Here is a 20,605-nt window from a genome sequence, read left to right on the forward strand (position 1 = left end):
GAACACAGAGGCTTAATCAGATTCAGGTCTGAACTTTTTCAGAAAGAGTAATTTGTAGGGATGTGCATTTCCAATAAGAGGCACAAGCATCTGGTTGTTTCTCTCTGTGCTGTTAATAGGCATCAATGATCATTGCTTAGATCCATTAGCCTATTAGGGTTTGTGAAATGGTGATATTTTATTTCCATCATTCTTGTTTCACTTTTTATCTAAAATGCTTTTAAGAGAAGAAAACTTCCCCATCATTAACTGCTTGGTTACCCTATAATACAGTTTGTACAGGGAAGGCTGGATAGATATGTGCTTGATTCTTTCCCTTTATTTACCAGCATAAAAAATATTGATTGTAGACTTCCCTGGCAGTCCAGTGGTTGACTCCACACTTCCAACGTAGGTGGCAGAGGTTCAATCCCTGGTTGGGGAGCTAATATCCCACATGCCACGTGACCAAATAAATTTTAAAAATTTATATATATGCCATATATATATATATATATATATATATATATATATATAGTATATTGCACCTCCAGTATCTTCTTAACTTAACCAATGAGGGATTTTACTTGTTTGTTTAATATCTTTAAGGGCTTATGAATCTACAGATATGTTTGATATGTAATATTGCAGTTATTATTCTTATTGATGGCCCATCTTTATCCAGTGGTGCTTTCTTCAGTTTGGCAGCTGCGTCCTTTTGACATGATCCCAGAAACCTTTAAGAACTTCTTTGCTTTATGATATGATGAGATGTATCAATGACCTATATACTTCCTGCCCCAGATCTGGAATCTGCCTTTTCTCCAAGAAATCCTGATTTCTTTTATTGAGTAATGGTATCTAGTATCCAAAATTTAGAAGTTAGGGTGCTCATTTCAAGCCTTTTCAGAAGACAGACCTAGAGAAAACTTTATTTCAAGAGAAAAGATGTCATGAATTCTTAGTGGTATTTCTAATTCAAAACTTCAATTTTTCTCTTGAATTCACTAATCTTGTATCTTTATCTTCCTTTTCCTATGCTAAAAATCCTGTTCCCTAGACCCTCCAACTTAATAACTCATTTGCTTTATGAGTCTCAGTATGAGACTCATAAAGCAAATGAATATGAGTATATTCAATGGCAGTACCAGCACTACCACCAGTTGTAGGATTATTGAAAACAGTTTAAATTTTTTTGAAGTTCTTTTTGTCCTTAGGGTATATCCTGTTAGGCATATACAAGTGTCCATAAACCAAGTCTTCTTGAAATACATACATACTAATTTGTCTCCAGATGGTCTATGGCTGCTTTCATGCTAAAGTAGGAGAGTTAAATGGTTGGAACAGAGATCACGTGGCCAACAAATGAAAAATATTTATCCTCTAGCTCTTTACAGAAAAAGTTTGCTTTTTCTGAACGTATGCTGAAAAGTCCCCTGACTTAGATGCTTTATTGGCACCTCCAACTTAATATATTCAAAACCAGATTCCTTAATCCATGCCACAGCCCCAAGCCCCAGTGTTGCCCCCTCTCAGGAGACAGTACTGTCATGCACACAGTCACTCAGGTCAGAACTGATGGTCAGGTACCATCAGCCAGGATGCCGTACATTAAAATGATCGTAAAATGTTGGCTCTACTTCCAAAATATGGCTCCAATCTCAGCACTTCTCACTCCTTCCCCAGAACCATTGTCAATCAGCGTTTCTCAGCCTCCGCGCTACTGACTTTTTGGGCTGGATCTTTCTTTGTTGTGGGGACTGTTCTGCAAGTCATGCAATGGTTAGCAGCATCCTTGTTCTCTACCACTAGACGCCAGCAGCACCACAAACCCCAGCTGTGAAAACTAAAAATGTCCCCACAGGGACTTCCCTGGTGGTCCAGTGGCTAAAACTCCATGCTCCCAACGCAGGGGGCCTGGGTTCGATCCCTAGTCAGGGAACTAAGATTCCCATATGCACAACTAAGACCTGGTGCAGCCAAATAAATTCATTAAATAAATAAAAATAATTAAAAAATAATGTCCCCAGATATCAACAAATGTTCCCTGGGGGGCAAAATTGCCCCACGTTGAGAAGCACATGTCTAGGCTAGACCACCCAAACATCACCTCCCACTTGCACTGCTCTAGTAACCCTGGTTTCCCTGCCTCTAATCTTAGTCTCTTGACTACATGTTCTACATTGACAGAGTGATCTGTTAAAGTGATGTCATCTCATGTTAGCTCCCTGGTCAGAATCTCCTAATGGGTTCCCAATATACTTTGAACAAAACTCATTTGAGTAGAAGTCAAAGCCCTTACTGCATCTCAAGGTCCTCCCTGAGCTGGCCTCTGCGACAGCTCCAGCCTCATTTCCCACTTGAATCTCTTCCTCGTTCTGCTCCAGTCACACTGGCCCCTTTGCTTTTCCTAGAAAATGCTGAGCCGCTGCCACCCGTGGTCTTTTCTCTTGCCATGCCCTCTGCTAGCACGTTCTTCCCTCAAACATATGCATGGCTCACCCCTCATCTCACTTTGGTCTCTGCTTAGCTGTCACCTTCTTTGCTGTCCCATGAAATCGCATGATTACTCTCTATCCACCTAGCTGGCTTACTTTCTCTTCACAGCATTTCTGATTGACATCGATACCCATTTATTTGCTGTCTCTCCTTCATTAGACTGTAAGTTCTGTAACAGTAGAGACTTTGTACATTTTGGTTATTTTAGAATTCCCAGTGTCAAGAACAGTTATTGGCAAATAGCAAGTACCCAAATAAATACTTATTAAGTATATGAATCAATCAATCAGTGAGATTTTCAGATCAGCCCACCACACTAGAGGAAGGGGATTGTGTAGTTCAGTCTGGACCAAACGAAATATATTTCTGCAAGAGCTGATCTCTGGACAGGAACTGGTTAGGAGCCTTGCTAGAATGTTGAAATGTGGGGTATTTGAGCATATCCCTCAGGGACCTATTTTCATAAGGTTCCCTTAAGCTTCCCAGAGGGAAAAGGAGATTGGGTTCACAGGCTCATGGAATACTGGGACACTCCAACGAAAGAGCTAAAACTGCTATTCCAATCTGAGAAGAGAGGGTTGGACAGCTGGCATAAGACTTACTTGAGGTGGGACAGGAGCAAAAGATATGTTCTGAGCAAAAGATTGTTTTCAACACTATAGTGACCTGGTCCCTAGAGCAACTTTTTAAGGTATTTCAATGGAGATGGTTAAGTCTAGTCTCAGTGGAGTTGAAAATTTTTTAACTGCTGGTGTAAAGGGAAAACATGACTGTCACCTCTGAGAGAAGGGCGCAGGAAGCCTGAGCAGTGCATCCTACACAAGAGATGAGGGACAGGCAAGGGACCAGTGACCCTCAGAGAATGGCTTTAACATAAGCAGCCAGAGCAACAGACCCCAGCATGGCGCCCAGGAGCTAAGGCAGCACCCACTGAGCTCACAGGAAACAGCAGCGCCGGAGGGCGGACGCCCACCAAGAATGCCCTGAGAAAGGTATTTCTAAGGCCCTGGGCATTCAGGAAATACTGCTAGGCAAGCAAACATTCACCACTCCCTCACACTGGCCGAGGCAGGGAAGTCCTGGGGAAATCTGCAACCGAGAAACTAGAAACCCAAATTATGCTTGGCGAAGCCACTTATCTTCCAGTGGATGACACTTGCCAAACTTCAGCTCTGTTATTTGAGCTGTAGTTTGTGGTCTTCTGGTCATTCCAAGTATATATGGATCCCTGAGGCTACTGTGATCAAAGAGAGAAGATCCATTTATGGATGTGGTGTGGGCTCCATGACCCTGCCCCTCCCCTAAATCACATCCAGGGTGGGCCAAGGGCCCCTGCCCCTGAGAGACTGCCTGGGTCCCTCCCCACGAAAGTGCCACCTCTTCCTGCAGTTTGAGGCCATCACAACTGACTTGGCTGAACTGCCCTCCCGGGGCTAGAGGCAGATCTTACAACTATGTTAGAACAGCCTTTTAGCAAGAATATCCACTGGGAATTCTAAAGTGTGGTGCCACATAATTAATAGCTAACAATTATTGAGTGCCTACTGTATGCCAGGTCTTTGCTACCTGCTTTATATGTGCTGGTGCTTAGTTGCTGAGTTGTGTCTGACTCTTTGTGACCTCATGGACTGTAGCCCGCCAGGCTCTCGGGAAGATCCCCTGAAGGAAGAAATGGCAACCCACTCCAGTATTCTTGCCTGAAAAACCCCATGGACCTGCTTTATACATATTATGTCATTTAATCCAAATCATTCCTGTGGGGTGGGTATTACTGTTACTATGCTTTTTATTTTAGAGGTGAGGGAGTCAAGATGCAGAGAGCTCAGATGAGTTTCCAGAGCTTTCACAGTAGGGATGAGGGTGAAGTCTTAATCACTGTCCTACATTATCATCTGTGCTTGGAGTGGCTGGTCTGTCTTTCCTAAAAAAGCATCCTGTTGCATGCTTCAGAGTGAAGAAATAGCTCAGAAATTAGGAGAACAGAGATGGGATCTCTGGCTGAAGTTTCAGAAAGGCTGCTGCTGCTGGTGAGCTGCAGGTAATGATGCAAGCAGTGCTCAGACGACATGGAAGTCCCCTATTGTGAGGAGCCCAGAGAAGTGCCACACAGATGCCCCTTCAAATAAAGGCTTAGTGTCCAGATGTTAGTTCCTTCGGGGTTTTCTTTAGCTGCAGAAAACTGCCTTGGTCAATACTTTCTTCCCAAGCTGGCAACATCCAATAACTGACAGTGACAGGAGGAATCACATCCAGTCATTTCCGACCATTTATACCCAGTGCAGGACACCTCTAATCGGCTGGAGCTCTGCAACGCCTGAGTTGCAATCTGACTTCTCTTTCTGTGCAATCCTCCTCTTTCTGCCTCCTTTCCACGGATGTGGATCACTCATCACTCCCTTGCACCCCAGCCTCTGTCTGCGCATCTGCTTCTTAAGACCCTAAGTGACACCTATGTCCTGGGGTCAGCAAGCTCCTGGCTGCCCTCCATGGAAGGGCAGATGATCAGAATGCACCCTGGTTATCCAGAGACAACTCCTGGTCTCTCTACGGGAAAGGCTAATTCTGCTTCCCAACATTTTCTATACCACGATCTGCAAGAAAGTATTCTATTTGAGCAGCTTATTGAGGGAAATGAAGGAAGTTGCTTGGGGTGACTGGCCCAGAGTCTAACTCATCCTCTAGGCTGAGGGTATCCCTACAGGTTACAACCTATCCTGTACACTTGTTGGGAAGATCCAGGGCAAGTCACATATCATAGTGCTCTAAAGAGGGTGGCACATACATATACATTCACTAACTGGGTTTGATTATGTGGCCTAAAGACTTAATTGTAAAAGGCAAATTTATAAAACTTTTTTGTTTTGATTGTGCCACATGGCCTAAACCCGTGACCCCTGCAGTGGAAGCGTGGAGCCTTAACCACTGGACTGCCAGGGGAGTCCCAAACTTTTGATAGAAAAATATCTTTATGACTTCAAGTTAGGGAAGGATTTCTTAAATAAAACATACAAAAGAGCAAATGAAAAGGGAGAAGACTGATAACTGTACCTTCGTAAAAATTGAGAACTTTTATTTGTCAAAGGGCATCATGAAAAACTAAAAAGATAAACCATAAACTGTGAGAGAGATTAGCAACAATATAATAATAATATAGCAAAGCATTCATATTCGGAATAAAGACAAAGGATTCCACAACTCAATAGGAAAATGTCAAGCAATTCAGTAGAAAAATGAGCAAAAGACATGAACAGGCATTTCACAGAAACAGAAATAGTCATAAATATATAAAAAGAAACTTAACCTTATTAGTAACCAGGGAAATACAAATATCCCTCAACAGGGAAAAATGAACCAGGTACTCATAGCAACAGAGATGGATTTTAAAAACCAAGTGGTAGTGAACAAAGCAAATTACAGAATAAATGTTTGCTTCCAATTGTATAAATATACGCTTGATTCCTTTTCCAAAACCAGGAAAAACTAAATGCATAAGGACAAAACTATAAAAAAGAACAAGTAAATAGTCAACATAACATTCAGGATATATTGTGGAGGAAGCAGGAAGCGCATGGAGGGTCATTAAAGACACTGATAACGTTCTGTTTCAGAGTTGGCAGCTCCCTAGCCATATACAGTTTGCCACCTTCTTTTATACAGTCTATGAACTGAGATATTTGTGCATTATTTTTAGATGGTGTTGAACATTTTTTTAAATAATATTTTGTGACATTTGAGAATTATTTTAAATTCAGAATTTCAGGGTCCATAAAGAAAGCTTTACTGGAACAGAGCCACACAAGCCTGTTTGTTTACAGATGGTCCATCTCTCTCTCTCTTTTTACCCTCCCCTCCCACCATACACAGACAACTGGAATATAATTTTCCTGCTGCTGCTGCTGCTAAGTCGCTTCAGTCATGTCTGACTCTGTGCGACCCCATAGACGGCAGCCCACCAGGCTCCCCCGTCCCTGGGATTCTCCAGGCAAGAACACTGGAGTGGGTTGCCATTTCCTTCTCCAATGCATGGAAGTGAAAAGTGAAAGTGAAGTCGCTCAGTCGTGTCCGAGTCTTAGCGACCCCATGGACTACAGCCCACCAGGCCCTCCGTCCATGGGATTTTCCAGGCAAGAGTACTGGAGTGGGGTGCCATTGCTTTCATGAGTTTCTCACGTTTCTGTATGTCTTATGAGCAGAGGCACTCACTGCTGTTGTTCTGGACTATCTGTTCAGGGATATTTGCATAATGAACAGGCTAAGAAGATACACATAGTGTTTCCCTCCAGAGCAGGGCAGGTGCCCATTATAAATCTTTCAGGTTCTCTAATCTCAGGGTTCCTTTTTGGTAATACAACCCACAGTGCAAGCAGGTACCATCTGGCACTCTCTACACATCACCCTGTGCAAATTGGAGCTCAGAGAACCAGGACAAGAAAACGCTGATCCTCGGGCGTTTGTGTGAGCAATAAACTCTCCTGTGTTTCTCACAGGAGTTTTGGGTCTTTCACCAGCATCCGTATCACACCAGTCACAGTTCTTGACACCCCACTTCCCGTTTTACAGATGAGAAATCTGAAATCCAGAGAAGGGAAGGGGCTAGCCTAAGGTCACTGTACTGAAGAGTAGCAGCGCTAACAAGAGGCCTCATATTTCCCTGACACCCAGCCCAGTGCTCACTCCTCGCCTCCAGGCAGTATTTCAGGACCCCTGCAGGCCTCTAAGGACATTAGGACTCTCCCTTCTTCCCTTGGGTCTTACCTTTCACGTTGCATTTGAAGCTTTGACTGACCACTCCAGTATTATTCGCCTTCTCTGCTGGCCATTGATACACGTAGATTGTGGTTCTGGAAGACCCGGCATCAAGTACAATTCCATACTGAATAAAAGGGGGGATGGAGAGTTAATTACAGGCTCAGCCTCTCTGAGGACCCCTTTTCCCAGAGAACCACTGAGAACCCTGAGTCATCCCAAGAGTTTAACCCACACTGCTTCCTTTATATAGAACCTGACCAAGAAGAAAAAACTATTTTCTCCAAACCAACTTTGTTTCTGTAGACTGGAGGGAGGGGTGGGGCGGAGGTGGGTCAGGTGTTCTAGGCCACAGTTCTCAGCCTTGGTTCACAGTGGAATCACTTAGGGAGCTTTTGAAGCTCGCAATGCCAAGGCTATACCCGAGACTCATTAAATCAGAATCTTTGTCAGTCGACCCAGGCACAAACAGTTCTTAAAGCTCCCGTGGTGATTCCGATATGCAGCCAAGGTTAAAGATGAGTACCCCAAAGATTGTGCATGCAAAGACAATCTCCTGATTTCTCTTCATCCAGATTCTGCAGGGTGGAGGTGGGGGAGGTCAGAAGCCACCTGGGTCTCAGGAGGAAAATGAATCGTCAGTCACCTTGCTACCGTTTCTTGTCCAAATTTCCAGGACTATCTGCCTGGGAATAAGCAATCAATAGGAAACCATGGTAGGAAGTACTTAAAGAGGAGAAAAACAAAATATGAAAGATTATTGATATATCACCTCACTTTGGTGACTCATGTGTGGAAGAATGGACAGGAGGGTATTGCCAGCCATCTCACCCAGCTTGAGGCAGTTACCAGAAAGCTTTGCTTGAAGGTGAGGCCCAGCCCAGGCCCTGGACCAGACCTGCCCAGAACACAGCATGCAGTAGCAGCCAAGGGGCACAGGAACGAGTTATGCTGACCTAGGTCAGTATCTGGTTGGGCTGGAGTCAGCCCAGGGCATCAGAGACTTCTGGGTGGCAGCTTTTCCCCAATTCCTCTGCCACTGAGTTAGCCTAGCCTGTCTCAGAGAGGAAGATGACGTTGGGTTCTGGAGGCAGGTCAAATCGGATGGATTCCTACTTTTCCGATGTTGTGTAAGAGACCTAACCTCTCTGGATTCCATCATTTTCAGACAACTTCCTTTCGGAAGTAAATAGGAGACCATCTGGCTGATGCTTACTGGCTGTTCAATAAGTACAAGCTACATAGAAAACCCAGTAAGCAAAATAAATAAAATTACAAAGCAAGAAAAAAAGGAAGGAAAAGTGAGTAACACTCCTCAAACCCAACTACTGTTTTAACACCTTGTTATATATCTTTTCCAATGGTCTTCTGTGCATACAACTACATATACACCTATGCTTCATAATTTTTAAAATCAACACAGGATTATACTACACAGAAGCTTCTCCAATGCTCTTTTCTTACTAAAACAGTATATCAAGAACATCTCTCCCTATCAGTAAAAATACTGACATCATGATTTTTAAGACAGTCATCACATTGACTGTGAGACATACAGTAATTCATTTAACCAGTCCCCTGATTCTAAACTCTGCCATGAACACTTGCTTCATTTGAAATAGGAGCAAACAAAAAAGTGTTACTCCAGCTCCTCCGTTCTATGAAGATTGAGAACACCCTGTGTACACTGGTATTTGAACTTGAACAGCCTCTTCAACTGGGCTCTTCAGTCTGATGACGCGTGTTGCTTGGGATCCTGACATAATGGCAAACAAGGGAGGCATTGTTCACAATCTGTTCCAGGCAGAGGCTCCCCATGAGATTAAAGCACAGGTTGAAATGGAAGGAAATCAGGCACTCCAGAGGTCTGAGCCTCTGTGTCAGTGCTTGCTTTCCTTCCCTCTGCTGCCAACCTGCTCCCTACCCCTCCACCGGCCCCTCCAGGCCAGGTACTGATAGGAGCGCGAGCATAAGAAGGCAGCCACTCAAGAGGATACCACACTGTCTACCCCCAAAGCTTCTTTATTCCAACCCTTCATGAAGAACGCTTAGGGTTCCTGGGCCAAGATCAGAAAGAAAGAAGAATGTCCATTTTCATTTGTAACTCCAGAAAAATGGGATTTAGTTTTCACCACAGTGGGTGCCGCCAGAGACTTTGCTCTGAGATTTGCAGGAGAAATGGCAGCCCCTTGGGTACCTGCTGATGTACTGACAGCAGCCTTGAGGCCCAGGGCTACTTCTCACTAACACAATCCACCCCCACCCCACCATCTTTCACTGGCATTTTCAAAAGTGCAAAAATTGGTCTTTAACCAGTTTTCAGAGTTCATCTGCCTAGATCAGTGCAACTCAATGTGGTTCCATGGAGGAAGGTGTAAGAGGAGAATGAATTTCATTCAGTTCAATGAAGTGGGTGATGTTTGGGTGAAAAGCAGCAAGTCACCCTCTGTTTAATGCACTGTCAGAAAAAAAAACATGGCCTGATGCAGAACTGAAGACACACTCAGTGGGTCAACCGAAAAGAAACAGTCTTCCATATTAACCCATGGTCATGGACTGTGTGAGCTTCTAGGAAAAGCAAAAGCAAAGATCACATGATCAGCTTTCTTAGATGTGTTTATCATCATCATCATCATCATTACTCTTACTATAATAATAAGAATAGGGATAGTAATAAACATTTGCTGAACCCTTATAATATGTCAGGCAGTGCAGAAAGGGCCTTAGTGTCGCATTTATAAGGCAGGTGTTATCATCATCCCCACTTGACAGATGGGAAAACTGAGGCTCACAGAGGTAAATAATTAGCCAAGGTCACAGACTTGGGATCAAGCTGGGGTCTGACTCTCAAACCTGTACCCATAGCCCCTGTACTTTCCCTGAGTTCCAAGAAAAACAAGTCCTTTTTAAAATGTATTTCTAATTGAAGGATAATTGCTTTACAGTATTGTATTGGTTTCTGCCATACATCAGCATGAATCACCCATAGGTATATATATATATATATGTCCTATCCCTCTTGAACCTCCTTCCCACCTCCCACCCCATCCCACCTCTAGGTTGTCACAGAGCCCCAGTTGAGTTCCCTGAGTCATATAGCCAATTCCGGCTGGCTATCTACTTTACCTATGGTAATGTGTATGTTTCCATGCTGCTCTCTCCATTTGTCCCACCCTCTCCTTCCCACTCTGTGCTCACAAATCTGTTCTTTGGGTCTGCATCTCCATTGCTGCCCTGCAAATAGGTTCATCAGTACCGTTTTTCTAGATTTCATAGAGATGCATTAATATATGATATTTGTTGAAGAAAAGCAAGTCTTAACAGGGTGACTGATTAGTAAGAAGGTGCCTGGTATGGTATGGCAGACTTTGTTCAGACAAAAGACCCTTGAAAGCAAACTCTTAGTTAAGTGGTGTGCAGATCTGGGTGGAGAGGAGAATGACCAATGTGAATAAGGAGCCAGGGCTTTCTAGAAAGGAAGAAACCAATTACCCAACTCTTGTTTTCCAAGAGGTAAACCAGGGTGGGCCACAGGGCATCTGATACCCAGGCTGACGACTGAGAATGGATGAGGGTTAGAAGGAAATGGTTTTAACACAGCCCGGTCCAGTTGTTGTGCTTTGGAGAGTTGTGTGACCCAACCTGGGCTCTGATGTGACCTGAGCAGGTCATGGCAGAAAAGCAGTGTCCCTGAAACCTGGGACTCTGCATGCCCTTCTTCAACAGTGACACCATGTGGGTGCAAGCGGCAGTGGCAGTGGCACTGGGATATTGATCAGATGGGACTGAGAGGCTTCAGGGCTTCTAAGCAACTGTGACAGGGTTGGGAGGGGAAAGCCTCAAGAGGCAGATATCAGACTTAATGATAATAAAGTGGCAGGGTAGGTGAAAAACAAAGGCAACATTGTCATGTCTCTTCCTCAAGCGGATAGAGCAGGTCAAACCAGTAACAATGATAAAGGGACTGGGGATATTTCCCTCACTGCCTAATTTAATAGTTCCACTGTATGAGATCAGTCCTGAGTGTTCATTGGAAGGACTGATGTTGAAGCTGAAACTCCAGTACTTTGGCCACCTGATGCGAAGAGATGACTCATTTGAAAAGACCCTGATGCTGGGAAAGATTGAAGGCAGGAGGAGAAGGGGACGACAGAGGAAGAGATGGTTGGATGGCATCACCGACTCAATGGACATGAGTTTGGGTGAACTCTGGGAGTTAGTGATAGACAGGGAGGCCTGGCGTGCTGCAGTCCATGGGGTCGCAGAGTTGGACATGACTGAGCAACTGAACTGAACTGAATGGAACACTTAGATAAAACGAGGTCAGGTGGGCCAACATTGGATTTAATAGCCAGATATCTTGACCCCTCATATGGGTCTTGAGGAACATTCCAGGGCCCCCTATATAGGCAGACCACCTGGAGCTGGCCCCTCAGAACCACCAGCTGCACACAAAAGCAAGATAAGGCAAGGTATGAAAACATAGACAATGAAAAATTTATATATTTTTTTCATTTTTTGTTTTATATTCACTGCCTCCACCTCCACACTGCCCTTCCCACCTCCAGCACACATTGCACAACAGAAGGACAGGTCTCTGGACAGCCTGAGAAAAGCTGCATGTGAAGGGCCCCCTTCCAACCTGTCATTCCACTCGACTTCAGCTGGCCCACAACATCTGTCTTTTCTCACACCTAACTCTCTCAGTGAAACAGGATGAGCCCCTGAGCCAATATTCCGATGTCATACAAGTCATTCTCCTACAGCCGGGGCTGAAGAAATTAAAAATCCCCTCTCTGAACTGTGTCTGCTAATGAGGATATACATACCGATCCTTCCAAACTCTTGCCTAAGGCCTTTGTTCTCTGCTTTTTCCTTCCTTCTATGCCAATTATGTTACTTCTAATCTGTGTAATCGCAGGAAGCTATTTGCCCTTTCTGTTCCTCTGTTTTCTCGTTTTCAAAGTTGGAATGAAAATAATTTACCTACGGGGTGACAGTCACTGAGGGTTCCCTCACCCCTGTGATGTCCACTTATGTATGCACTTTCTACCTGCCTGAAGGCTGTCTCCTTGGCCCAGCCTACCTAAGCTCACACTATGCCAGAAATACTAGAGAGCTTATGTCCCCCAGGGAGCAGCCTGCAACCGATGACTAATGGAAGCTGGTGTGGAAATACGCCCTGGACTCGGATGACCGAGGCAGGTGTTCTGCATGCCTGGGACAGATTTCATCCCTGAGGTGAGTTCTGCACTGGCTCCCAGGGCAGTCCCAGCTGCCCACAGTGGTAAACTGCTGGGTATCAGCCCCTCCATTGGGACAGAAGCCCCTTCCCTTCTGTCTCACTTCTACCCCCAACAGTGCTTCCTGGGGTCACCCCCAGATAACTGTCTTGCACAGGCATCTTTGACTAGGGAAACCCCTCTGAACAGTGGAACTAAACATGGTCTCCTTCAACAGCACCCTCCACACTGCTCGGGGGCCCACTTTTCTCTACCCAGTTTACTCTTCAGGTCTTCTAACTCCTCCATGTCCCTCCAGTTTGAACTTACCTCTCATCTCCCCAAACAACTGTCTTAACCAGCCTATCCCTCGCATTTGAAGGGCCCAAGGGACACTTTTTTATGAAGGAAGACTTCTGCCCTGTCCTGCCCCCCGGCGGCCCCACCTGTCTTCTTCTCATCCACAGGCAAATCCACAGTGTGAACAGCCTCATGCACCTGTATGTTGACTGTAGAAGGTGGGCTAGCTCAGACTGTACACTATACCCATGCTCTGTCTACTCTCCCTGCAAGCAGCTGCCCCTTTGCCACCCCTCAGATCAGTGGCGAGGTCTGCTCTCAGGGGAAGGCCCACACAGACCCTGGGTTCTGGGGTCCCCAGCATGTTCTAGAAGGGGAAGCATGGCCCTTGGTGGGCACATTCCCTTGTCCCATAGAGAGGTGTACCTGGAGTGCAGCTAGGGCTGGTTCCTTTGATTTATGGGGTCTAGGGGCGGTACTGGGCTTCCCAGGTGGCATTAGTGGTAAAGAACCTGCCTGCCAATGCAGGAGATGTGAGAGACATGGGTTCAGTCTCTGGGTTGGGAAGATCCCCTGAAGGAGGAAATGGAACCCCTCTCCAGTATTCTTGCCTGGGAAATCCCATGGACAGAGGAGCCTGGCAGGGTATGGCCCATAGGGTGGCAGGGTCAGACACGACTAAAGCGACTGAGCACACACGCTCAGGGTGGCACTAGGGTCTAAGAATGGTTCCTTGCCCCCCAAGTCACTCCTGCAATTCAGCACCTTCCTGTCTCTGTGCCCATCCTCCCTTCCTGTGCAAAGGAGGACATGTTTTCCTATCAGAGGCCAGCATCTCCTCCTGGGCTCCCTGTTCAGAACCTAGGATCAAGGAACAGTTGGAAGTAAATGAAGAGAGCCCTGGCGGTGGCAAAGGAGTGTTCAGGTTTCAGTTCTGGTCCCACCATCCACTGAGCAAAATGGTGGTGACAGGGTTTGTCCATCTTCCATAGCTGGCACAAGATTTCAGTGAGATAATTCAGGGGAAAATGCTCACTCAACTGACTAGCAATTTACAAAGAGTAAGGAGATGGTATTTCCTCTAGTTGCACTCCTGATTTTATACAGTTTATAGAAGAAGGCAGTGCCTGGAGCTTGGGAAAACAGCTTCTCTAGGCCTTAGCTAATGTCTTTGGACAGCCAGATAATTTGTTTTCCTCTCACCACTGGACAGCTGCATGAGGCTTTTCTTTTTCTTTTTTATTCATGTTATTCATGGGAGGCTGAGATTCTTAAGTAAAATATAAAAGAACAAAGTTCCATTATCTAGAAAAGATTTTAGGAAATTCTCTGGCAGTCCAGTGGTTAGGACTCAGCATTCTTACTGCTGGGACCCTGGGTTGGAGCCCTAGCTGGGGAATTAAGATCCCACAAGCTTCTTTTTGCAGCCAGAAAAAATTTAATTAATTAATTTAAAGGCAGACAGAAAGAAAGAAACAGATTTTCCTCTATTCCTTTAGCAAAGTGGACTCTGGATGGTAGATCAAACTCAACCACAGAGTCAAGGCAAAAACGGTTCTTTTTATCTTTTAAAAACCTCTATATCAAATATAGCCTATGAACAGTCCCTAACAGCAGGAAGATATAGAAAAGACCCAAGGTCAAAGATAAATACTAAATGAGATTCAAATAACATGGTTCCTATGGCCCTCCATCTAAGAGTGGTTTTCATAGCTTTAAAGAGTCATAAGAAGAGAAAAAGAAAAGAAGCTATGCAATAGAGACTATAAATGGTTCTCAAAACCTGAAATATGTACTGTCTGGCTCTTTGTGGAGGAAGTTTGCTGACTTCTACTCAAAATAATTGAAGGACTCACTGATTCTCTTCACCTTTCACTTGACAGTCCCTCAGGGGATCACCTCCTGTCACCCTGACAGCCAAGGCAGAGGGCTACATACAATTCTGTCTACCAGATGGTTTTTATCAAGGGCTGACAGAGGTCTCTGGAACTTAGCATAAGGTCCTGAGTAATTTCGGTTGGGGGAGGAGTCAGAGGGACCACGGCATACTTCTAGACTCAAGAGAGGTAGCACAGCACAGATCAAGGAGACTTTCCAGGTCCTTGATTTTGTTTACCCAGGCTAGGCCAGAAGAAGAGCCTGAGTTTCCTGGTCTCCGCTCATGAGCAGGGTTGGGTCATCTGGGGAGACTGACAAGCTGGTAAATCTTTGGTAGCCATCCATAATTCTTGGCAACAAAGTCTGGCTTTGGTTCCAACAGTCAGGAGTCAAAGCAAGACCACATCATCCTAGGAGAAGGTGTCACCACTATCAATCTGTCACCTCAGACACCACAAACCTAGCATGTCCAGTCTTTCTCCCTGGGCCTTACCCCACCTTTCCCTGGCTCCAGCTGGAGGTGAGGAAGGGCAAGAATTTCCTTCTAACTCATAGCTTGAGAATCACTGATGTCAGAGCCCATTTCTTCCCTTCAGTGCCAACCCCTTCACACCTACCTTTGGTCCTGGAAAAAGGACCTCTTTCTGGTGTGTCTGGATGAGTGTGATAGCCATAAGTACCACAATGCTCAAAAACAAGACCACCAAGGCGATGATGGCTGGAGTTCGGGAGAGGACCTTGAGGCCTAAAATGAGGAAACCCAGAAGACACATGAGGGGGAATCAGGAACAGGGCCCTGCCCTTCTTCGTAGAATCTGTGAATTGGGTGCTTAACTGGGTGCTTAGCTGCATGCATAAGTCACTTCCTCTGGCTTTTTTTGAGACCCAAACATTTAGAACTACAACTGGGCTCAAATACCCATTTGAGTATCTTTCCTCCAAAGAGTGGAATAAAACAGCATTTGCAAGGAGAGTGTGCATAGTCTGCTACTGCTAAGTCACTTCAGTCATGTCCGACTCTGTGCGACCCCATAGACGGCAGCCTACCAGGCTTCTCCATCCCTGGGATTCTCCAGGCAAGAACACTGGAGTGGGTTGCCATTTCCTTCTCTAATGCATGAAAGTGGAAAGTGAAAGTGAAGTTGCTCAGTCGTGTCCGACTCTTCGCGACCCCATGGACTGCAGCCCACCAGGCTCCTCCGTCCATGGGATTTTCCAGGCAAGAATACTGGAGTGGGGTGCCATTGCCTTCTCCGGTGCATAGTCTAGCTCTCTGGTATTTCCCAAAGTGTGTTATGCATGTTACTGGTTGTCCCTGAGATGATTTCCAATAACATTTATTTCAATGTATATTTGAAAATTATGAGTTTTCTATTAAAGCAGGTGATATAATATTTCAATTAAAAATAATCTAAGATAAATAAGAAGACATTCCTATTGTATTTCAAATACAGTCAATGATTATAAAGTTTAGTACGTGGTGACACTGTCAAACAAATGGTAATGTGTCTGAATTCCTAAGATGTGTGAGTGCCCAGTAAGAATTCAATCTCAGTCATTTTCCCTGTGTCTATAGTAAAGACATAGACATCTTTACAAATGAAGAGTGACTAGACCCCAATCCACATGTTCCCTCCCAAAGGGGTCATGTAATCTCTGGTATTTATATTTTATATTTTAATCATAACATGTAAATGCAAAAGAAAAAAAAATGTAGCATATGAATTGTCTTCAACTAAATATATAGCCTCTAAGTAAAGATAATTATATAATTATATGCATTATATGATAATATATAATGTATCATAATGGCTTATTTCTACTTATTAAATTTAAGCTAATATTTCCTAATTAGATGATTATGAGCAAATATTTACTTGGGCCTAACATACCAGTGCAGGCTAATGAAAATTTCATAAATAAAGTAGCAAATATATTTATTTTAAAAAAAAGAAAAGAAGGAAAGAAACTTTCTGAAATGATTGCATTTATGTTAAGCTCTAAAACAGGCGGGTGATAGAATTCAGAACAGTAATTGCACAGGGGTTTGGGGCAGGCACTTTCTAGGGAAATGAAAATGCTCTTATATCTAAATAGGATTGTGGGGTATATGTGTTTATTCATTTTTCAAAATTTATCAAACTTTCCCAAGTCCTTTGGAAAAAAACTGAAAATCACAGCAAACCAGCTCCTTTAGATACAATTTCCCTTAAAAAATATTCTTATAAATTGTCCATTTTCTAAAAACATAATCCTTCCAGAAGGCGAGAATACCAAATTTAGGGACACAACTTAAGATCTATCCATTTCACTATATATGAAGGAAGTGAAAGTCACTCAGTCGTGTCAGACCCAGGTCTCCCACATTGCAGGCAGCTTCTTTACCGTCTGAGCCACAAGGGAAGCCCAAGAATACTGGTGTGGGTAACCTATCCCTTTTCCAGGGGATTTTCCTGACCCAGGAATCGAACGTGGGTCTCCTGCATTTACCAGCATAAAGAATCCACCTGCAAAGTAGGAGACCCGAGTTCAATCCCTGGGTCGCAAGATCCCCTGGAAGAGGGCATGGCAACCCACCCCAGTATTCTTGCCTGGGAAATCCCATGGACAGAGGAGCCTGGTGGGCTACAGTCCATGGGGTTGCAAAGAGTAGGACACGACTGAGCGACTAAACCACCACCACCATCACTACCTATCACTATATATAACTTATATCTAAATTTTTAAAGATAAAAAGACATTAAAGTAAAATATTGACTAAATAATAGTCTTGGTAGAACTATTATAGCATAAACCTAAGTGGTGACACTCAAATGGCTGAACTATGATAAATACTAGCGTAACAGGAAGATCACTGAATTCTGAGAATCCAAATATGTCTCACCAGTCGAGTATTTAAATTAACTAAAAGTAAATGAAATTTAAAAATTCAGTTTCTCAGTTGCACTAGCCACTTTCTGCTGCTGCTGCTGCTGCTAAGTCACGTCAGTCGTGTCCGACTCTGTGTGACCCTATAGACGGCAGCCCACTGGGCTCTTTCTAAGTGTTCAATAATCAAAAGTGGCTACCATATTGGACAGTGTAATTACAGAACATTTCTATCATCACAGAAAGTTCTATTGAACAGCAGTAGGGTAGAACCTGTCCTATTCTAGAACATCTACCTTTAGATCATCATAAGCTATTCTTTACATTATTTCTAGGAGATTATTTTCTTGGAAGAAAAAAAAAGAGCATGTATTTACTACCATATAGAGTTAGATTCAGCCTCAATATCCAGTCACATCACAGTGCTCATTACTTGGGGAGGTCAGTCATGCAGTGGGTCTCAATATCTCAGAAGAGCCAACTCTTAACTACCTCACCTGATTCCCCTGCAGTATAAATACTGCCACACACACATCCTGATGTCCAAGGTGCCTTAATTTTCCTACCTTGTCACTGGGAGTGAACTGGAGGGGAATTTGTCAGCATGTACCAAAATTGCAAGTGTGAAAAAAAAAATTGCAAGTGTGTATACCATCTGCCTCCCAATCCCACTTCTGGCAATTTATTCCACAGAACTGGTCCCAAGTGTGTTAAATGACTTGTCCACCAAGTTACTCACTGCAGAATCGTTTGTCATAGCACCTGAAAGGAGGCCAGCCACTGTGGAGTTAACCTTCAGGGCCTCTGAAGGGGTCTTGGCTCACTTTTCTGTGATTCCAGATCAAAGGATATGACCCAGACAGAAACCGTTTTATCCACAGAGGCAAATTTTTGCATCAACTGTTAAACAGTGCATATGCCAGGTCAGTTATATACAAGACAAGGTAGAAGTTTAATCTGCCAAGTTAAACTTGTCCTTTGGAAGGAATGTAACAAGTTAGTTTGCATGTGTGATGTAACAGTATATGTGTTAAACTATCAAAGTGTTTTGAATACCAGTTTAGGGGCACCACTAAAGAACATCTGTCCATGGGGCGGAACTGGGGGTGATACGTAAGCAGTCTCCTGACCACAGCCACGAGCCTAGCCTCCTAAGTCTTCTGTGCTTCAGCAGTTTTCAGGTAAAAAGCTGTGATTACTTTAAGCAAACCCTTGCTCCAGCAGAAAAGCCTATCGTAGACCAAAATGGACTAGACCAGGTCTCATTCATTTAGGGAACTGCAGCCTAGAGCTGTGCTGTCATTAGGGCTGGACAAACACTGTAATTACCAGGTACCTCCCAAGAGTGGAAAGGCCAGACCCTTCTAGGCTTCCACACAGAGCAACTGCAAAATGTGCTCCAGAGGCAGGCAGGACAAGCTCAGAAGTGTGTGTGTATGTGTGTGTGCATATGTGTGCAAATTCTACCCATGTGCCTGCAGTAAAAGGTGGTAACAACGCTGACCACGGGGGCGGGGGTTGGGCGCGGGGCGGGGGGAGGGGGCGAGCGCAGGGGGAAGGGATGCAGTAGGCGCGAGGCCAGCAGTAACTTGGATGGAGAGAGAGGCAAGCTCCAAGTACTTTACAGGTCATCACAAAATCAACAATATTCTAAAGCAGACCTTACACACAGCTGGGTAAGGGAAACCACAAGGGCCAAATTAATGGATTATGCAAACCGGAAAAACCATTTAAGCGAAACAAGCATGCTAGTCCTGGTTTTGTGTCGCTTTGACGAAAAGAATTACTTTTATCTGTGGAATGCCGGTGGTGAAAGCCCGGTGGAGACTAAGTCTCCCACCAAAGAAGTTAAACCGTCATTTGCTGGGGGACGTGGATGAAAGAGCCTGTGGGCTGAAGCTGGGATTCTTGGGTGATGTGACAAAATCATACTCGCTGCCTGCTGAGTGATACTGACCTGCTTGCTCACAAGGTTGGCGGGTCAGCACCGTGAACATCTCTCCTTCCAGCTGCAGGTGAGAGAACATAGAATGACGGCGCGAACTTGGTCCCTGACTTAAGTTCCGAAAACTTGCACCGCGTTAAAGCACAAACCCACTTCACTTTTTCCAAAGGAAAGCCTTCTGAGGGCCAGATGAACCTAGAACTTCCCAGGCAGACCCAAAGCTGGGCTTATATTCTAGAGTTATCTCTCGCCAACCCCCACCTCCCTCCATGCAAAAAGGAAGAACGGACTTGCTGAAATTTTAAATTAAAATATTTTTCTAAGAAGTCGAGCTTCTCCTGCAGATTTTTCCACCTGTACACACCTCCTGGGGCAGAACAAATCTTCAACCTATTATCAACATTCACAGTCTGAGGCAGGGCTGTTTTTCAAAGCACGCCAGCAAGGGAGGTTTCTTTGTGTGTTCGCGGCTTGCGAGCCCGAGGTCGCCCTTTCAAGATCCAGGACGAGTATCTGTCGCTGCTGGCTGGCGACCATTGCAAGAGGATGTCGGGCCCCCGGCATCCAGCGCCCCAGGATCTAGGAGGCCCCACTCTGGACTGAATCCCCACAAGAGTCAAGGCATCCAAGCTCCCGGCGCTCCTTTGGACCCGAAGAAGCGCTCGGTTAAAGACGCATCCACCTCTCCGGGGGCCGCATGGATCACCTCCCCACGGCCCGAGGACGTGGGGCTCGCGTACTTCTGTCCCTCCCTCCGGCCCCCTGAGGAATTCGATTCCGTTTCCTTCCCTCCCAGATTTCAGCCCCACGAAGCTTCCCACTCCTTCTGCAGCGGCTCAGACGCGGGGTCCTCTCCTCACCTGTGCGCAGACGACCGGAGGAAGGCTACTGGCGCTGCCGCAGTGCTAGCCGGCAGACAGAGCGCCAGGGGCTCCTGCGGAGGCGGGGCTGGGGCGGGGCGGGGCGGGGCTTCCGTGTCCTGGGCCCGCCCCCTGGTCCTGGCCAAGCACCTCTTCACCTTCCCTCTTACAGTTCACTATCATGCGGAATGGGGGCGGGGAGGTTTGGGAACCGCAGCGGGGCCTTGGCTCTTCACTAGCGATCCCGCCAGGGCCTACCTGGGCAAAGTGGGGCGGGGGTGATGTCTTCTACGTGCTGCCCTCTTTGA

At 45.2% G+C, this 20,605-nt stretch overlaps 1 protein-coding gene across 4 annotated transcripts in view; it reads right to left on the minus strand.

Moving 5' to 3' along the window:
• The window catches only part of ENTPD3 (ectonucleoside triphosphate diphosphohydrolase 3), a 34,473-nt gene extending 14,094 nt beyond the window's left edge, over positions 1 to 20,379 (minus strand). For 3 of the 4 annotated variants that reach the window (XM_027523236.1, XM_027523234.1, XM_027523237.1), the window contains exons 1-4: positions 20,298 to 20,379; positions 19,450 to 19,501; positions 15,242 to 15,369; positions 7,234 to 7,351 (exon numbers count right to left, since the gene is read on the minus strand). In XM_027523236.1, coding sequence (XP_027379037.1) covers positions 7,234 to 7,351; positions 15,242 to 15,369; positions 19,450 to 19,489 — 286 coding nt within the window. In that variant the 5' untranslated portion in view covers positions 19,490 to 19,501; positions 20,298 to 20,379. The remainder of the gene's footprint in view (positions 1 to 7,233; positions 7,352 to 15,241; positions 15,370 to 19,449; positions 19,502 to 20,297) is intronic. The other variant, XM_027523235.1, reaches the window with a different exon arrangement.
• Positions 20,380 to 20,605: the final 226 nt, after the last annotated feature.

The sequence above is a fragment of the Bos indicus x Bos taurus genome, chromosome 22 (genome assembly GCF_003369695.1).
Source record: "Bos indicus x Bos taurus breed Angus x Brahman F1 hybrid chromosome 22, Bos_hybrid_MaternalHap_v2.0, whole genome shotgun sequence".
In the NCBI taxonomy this organism is placed as follows: Eukaryota; Metazoa; Chordata; class Mammalia; order Artiodactyla; family Bovidae; genus Bos; species Bos indicus x Bos taurus.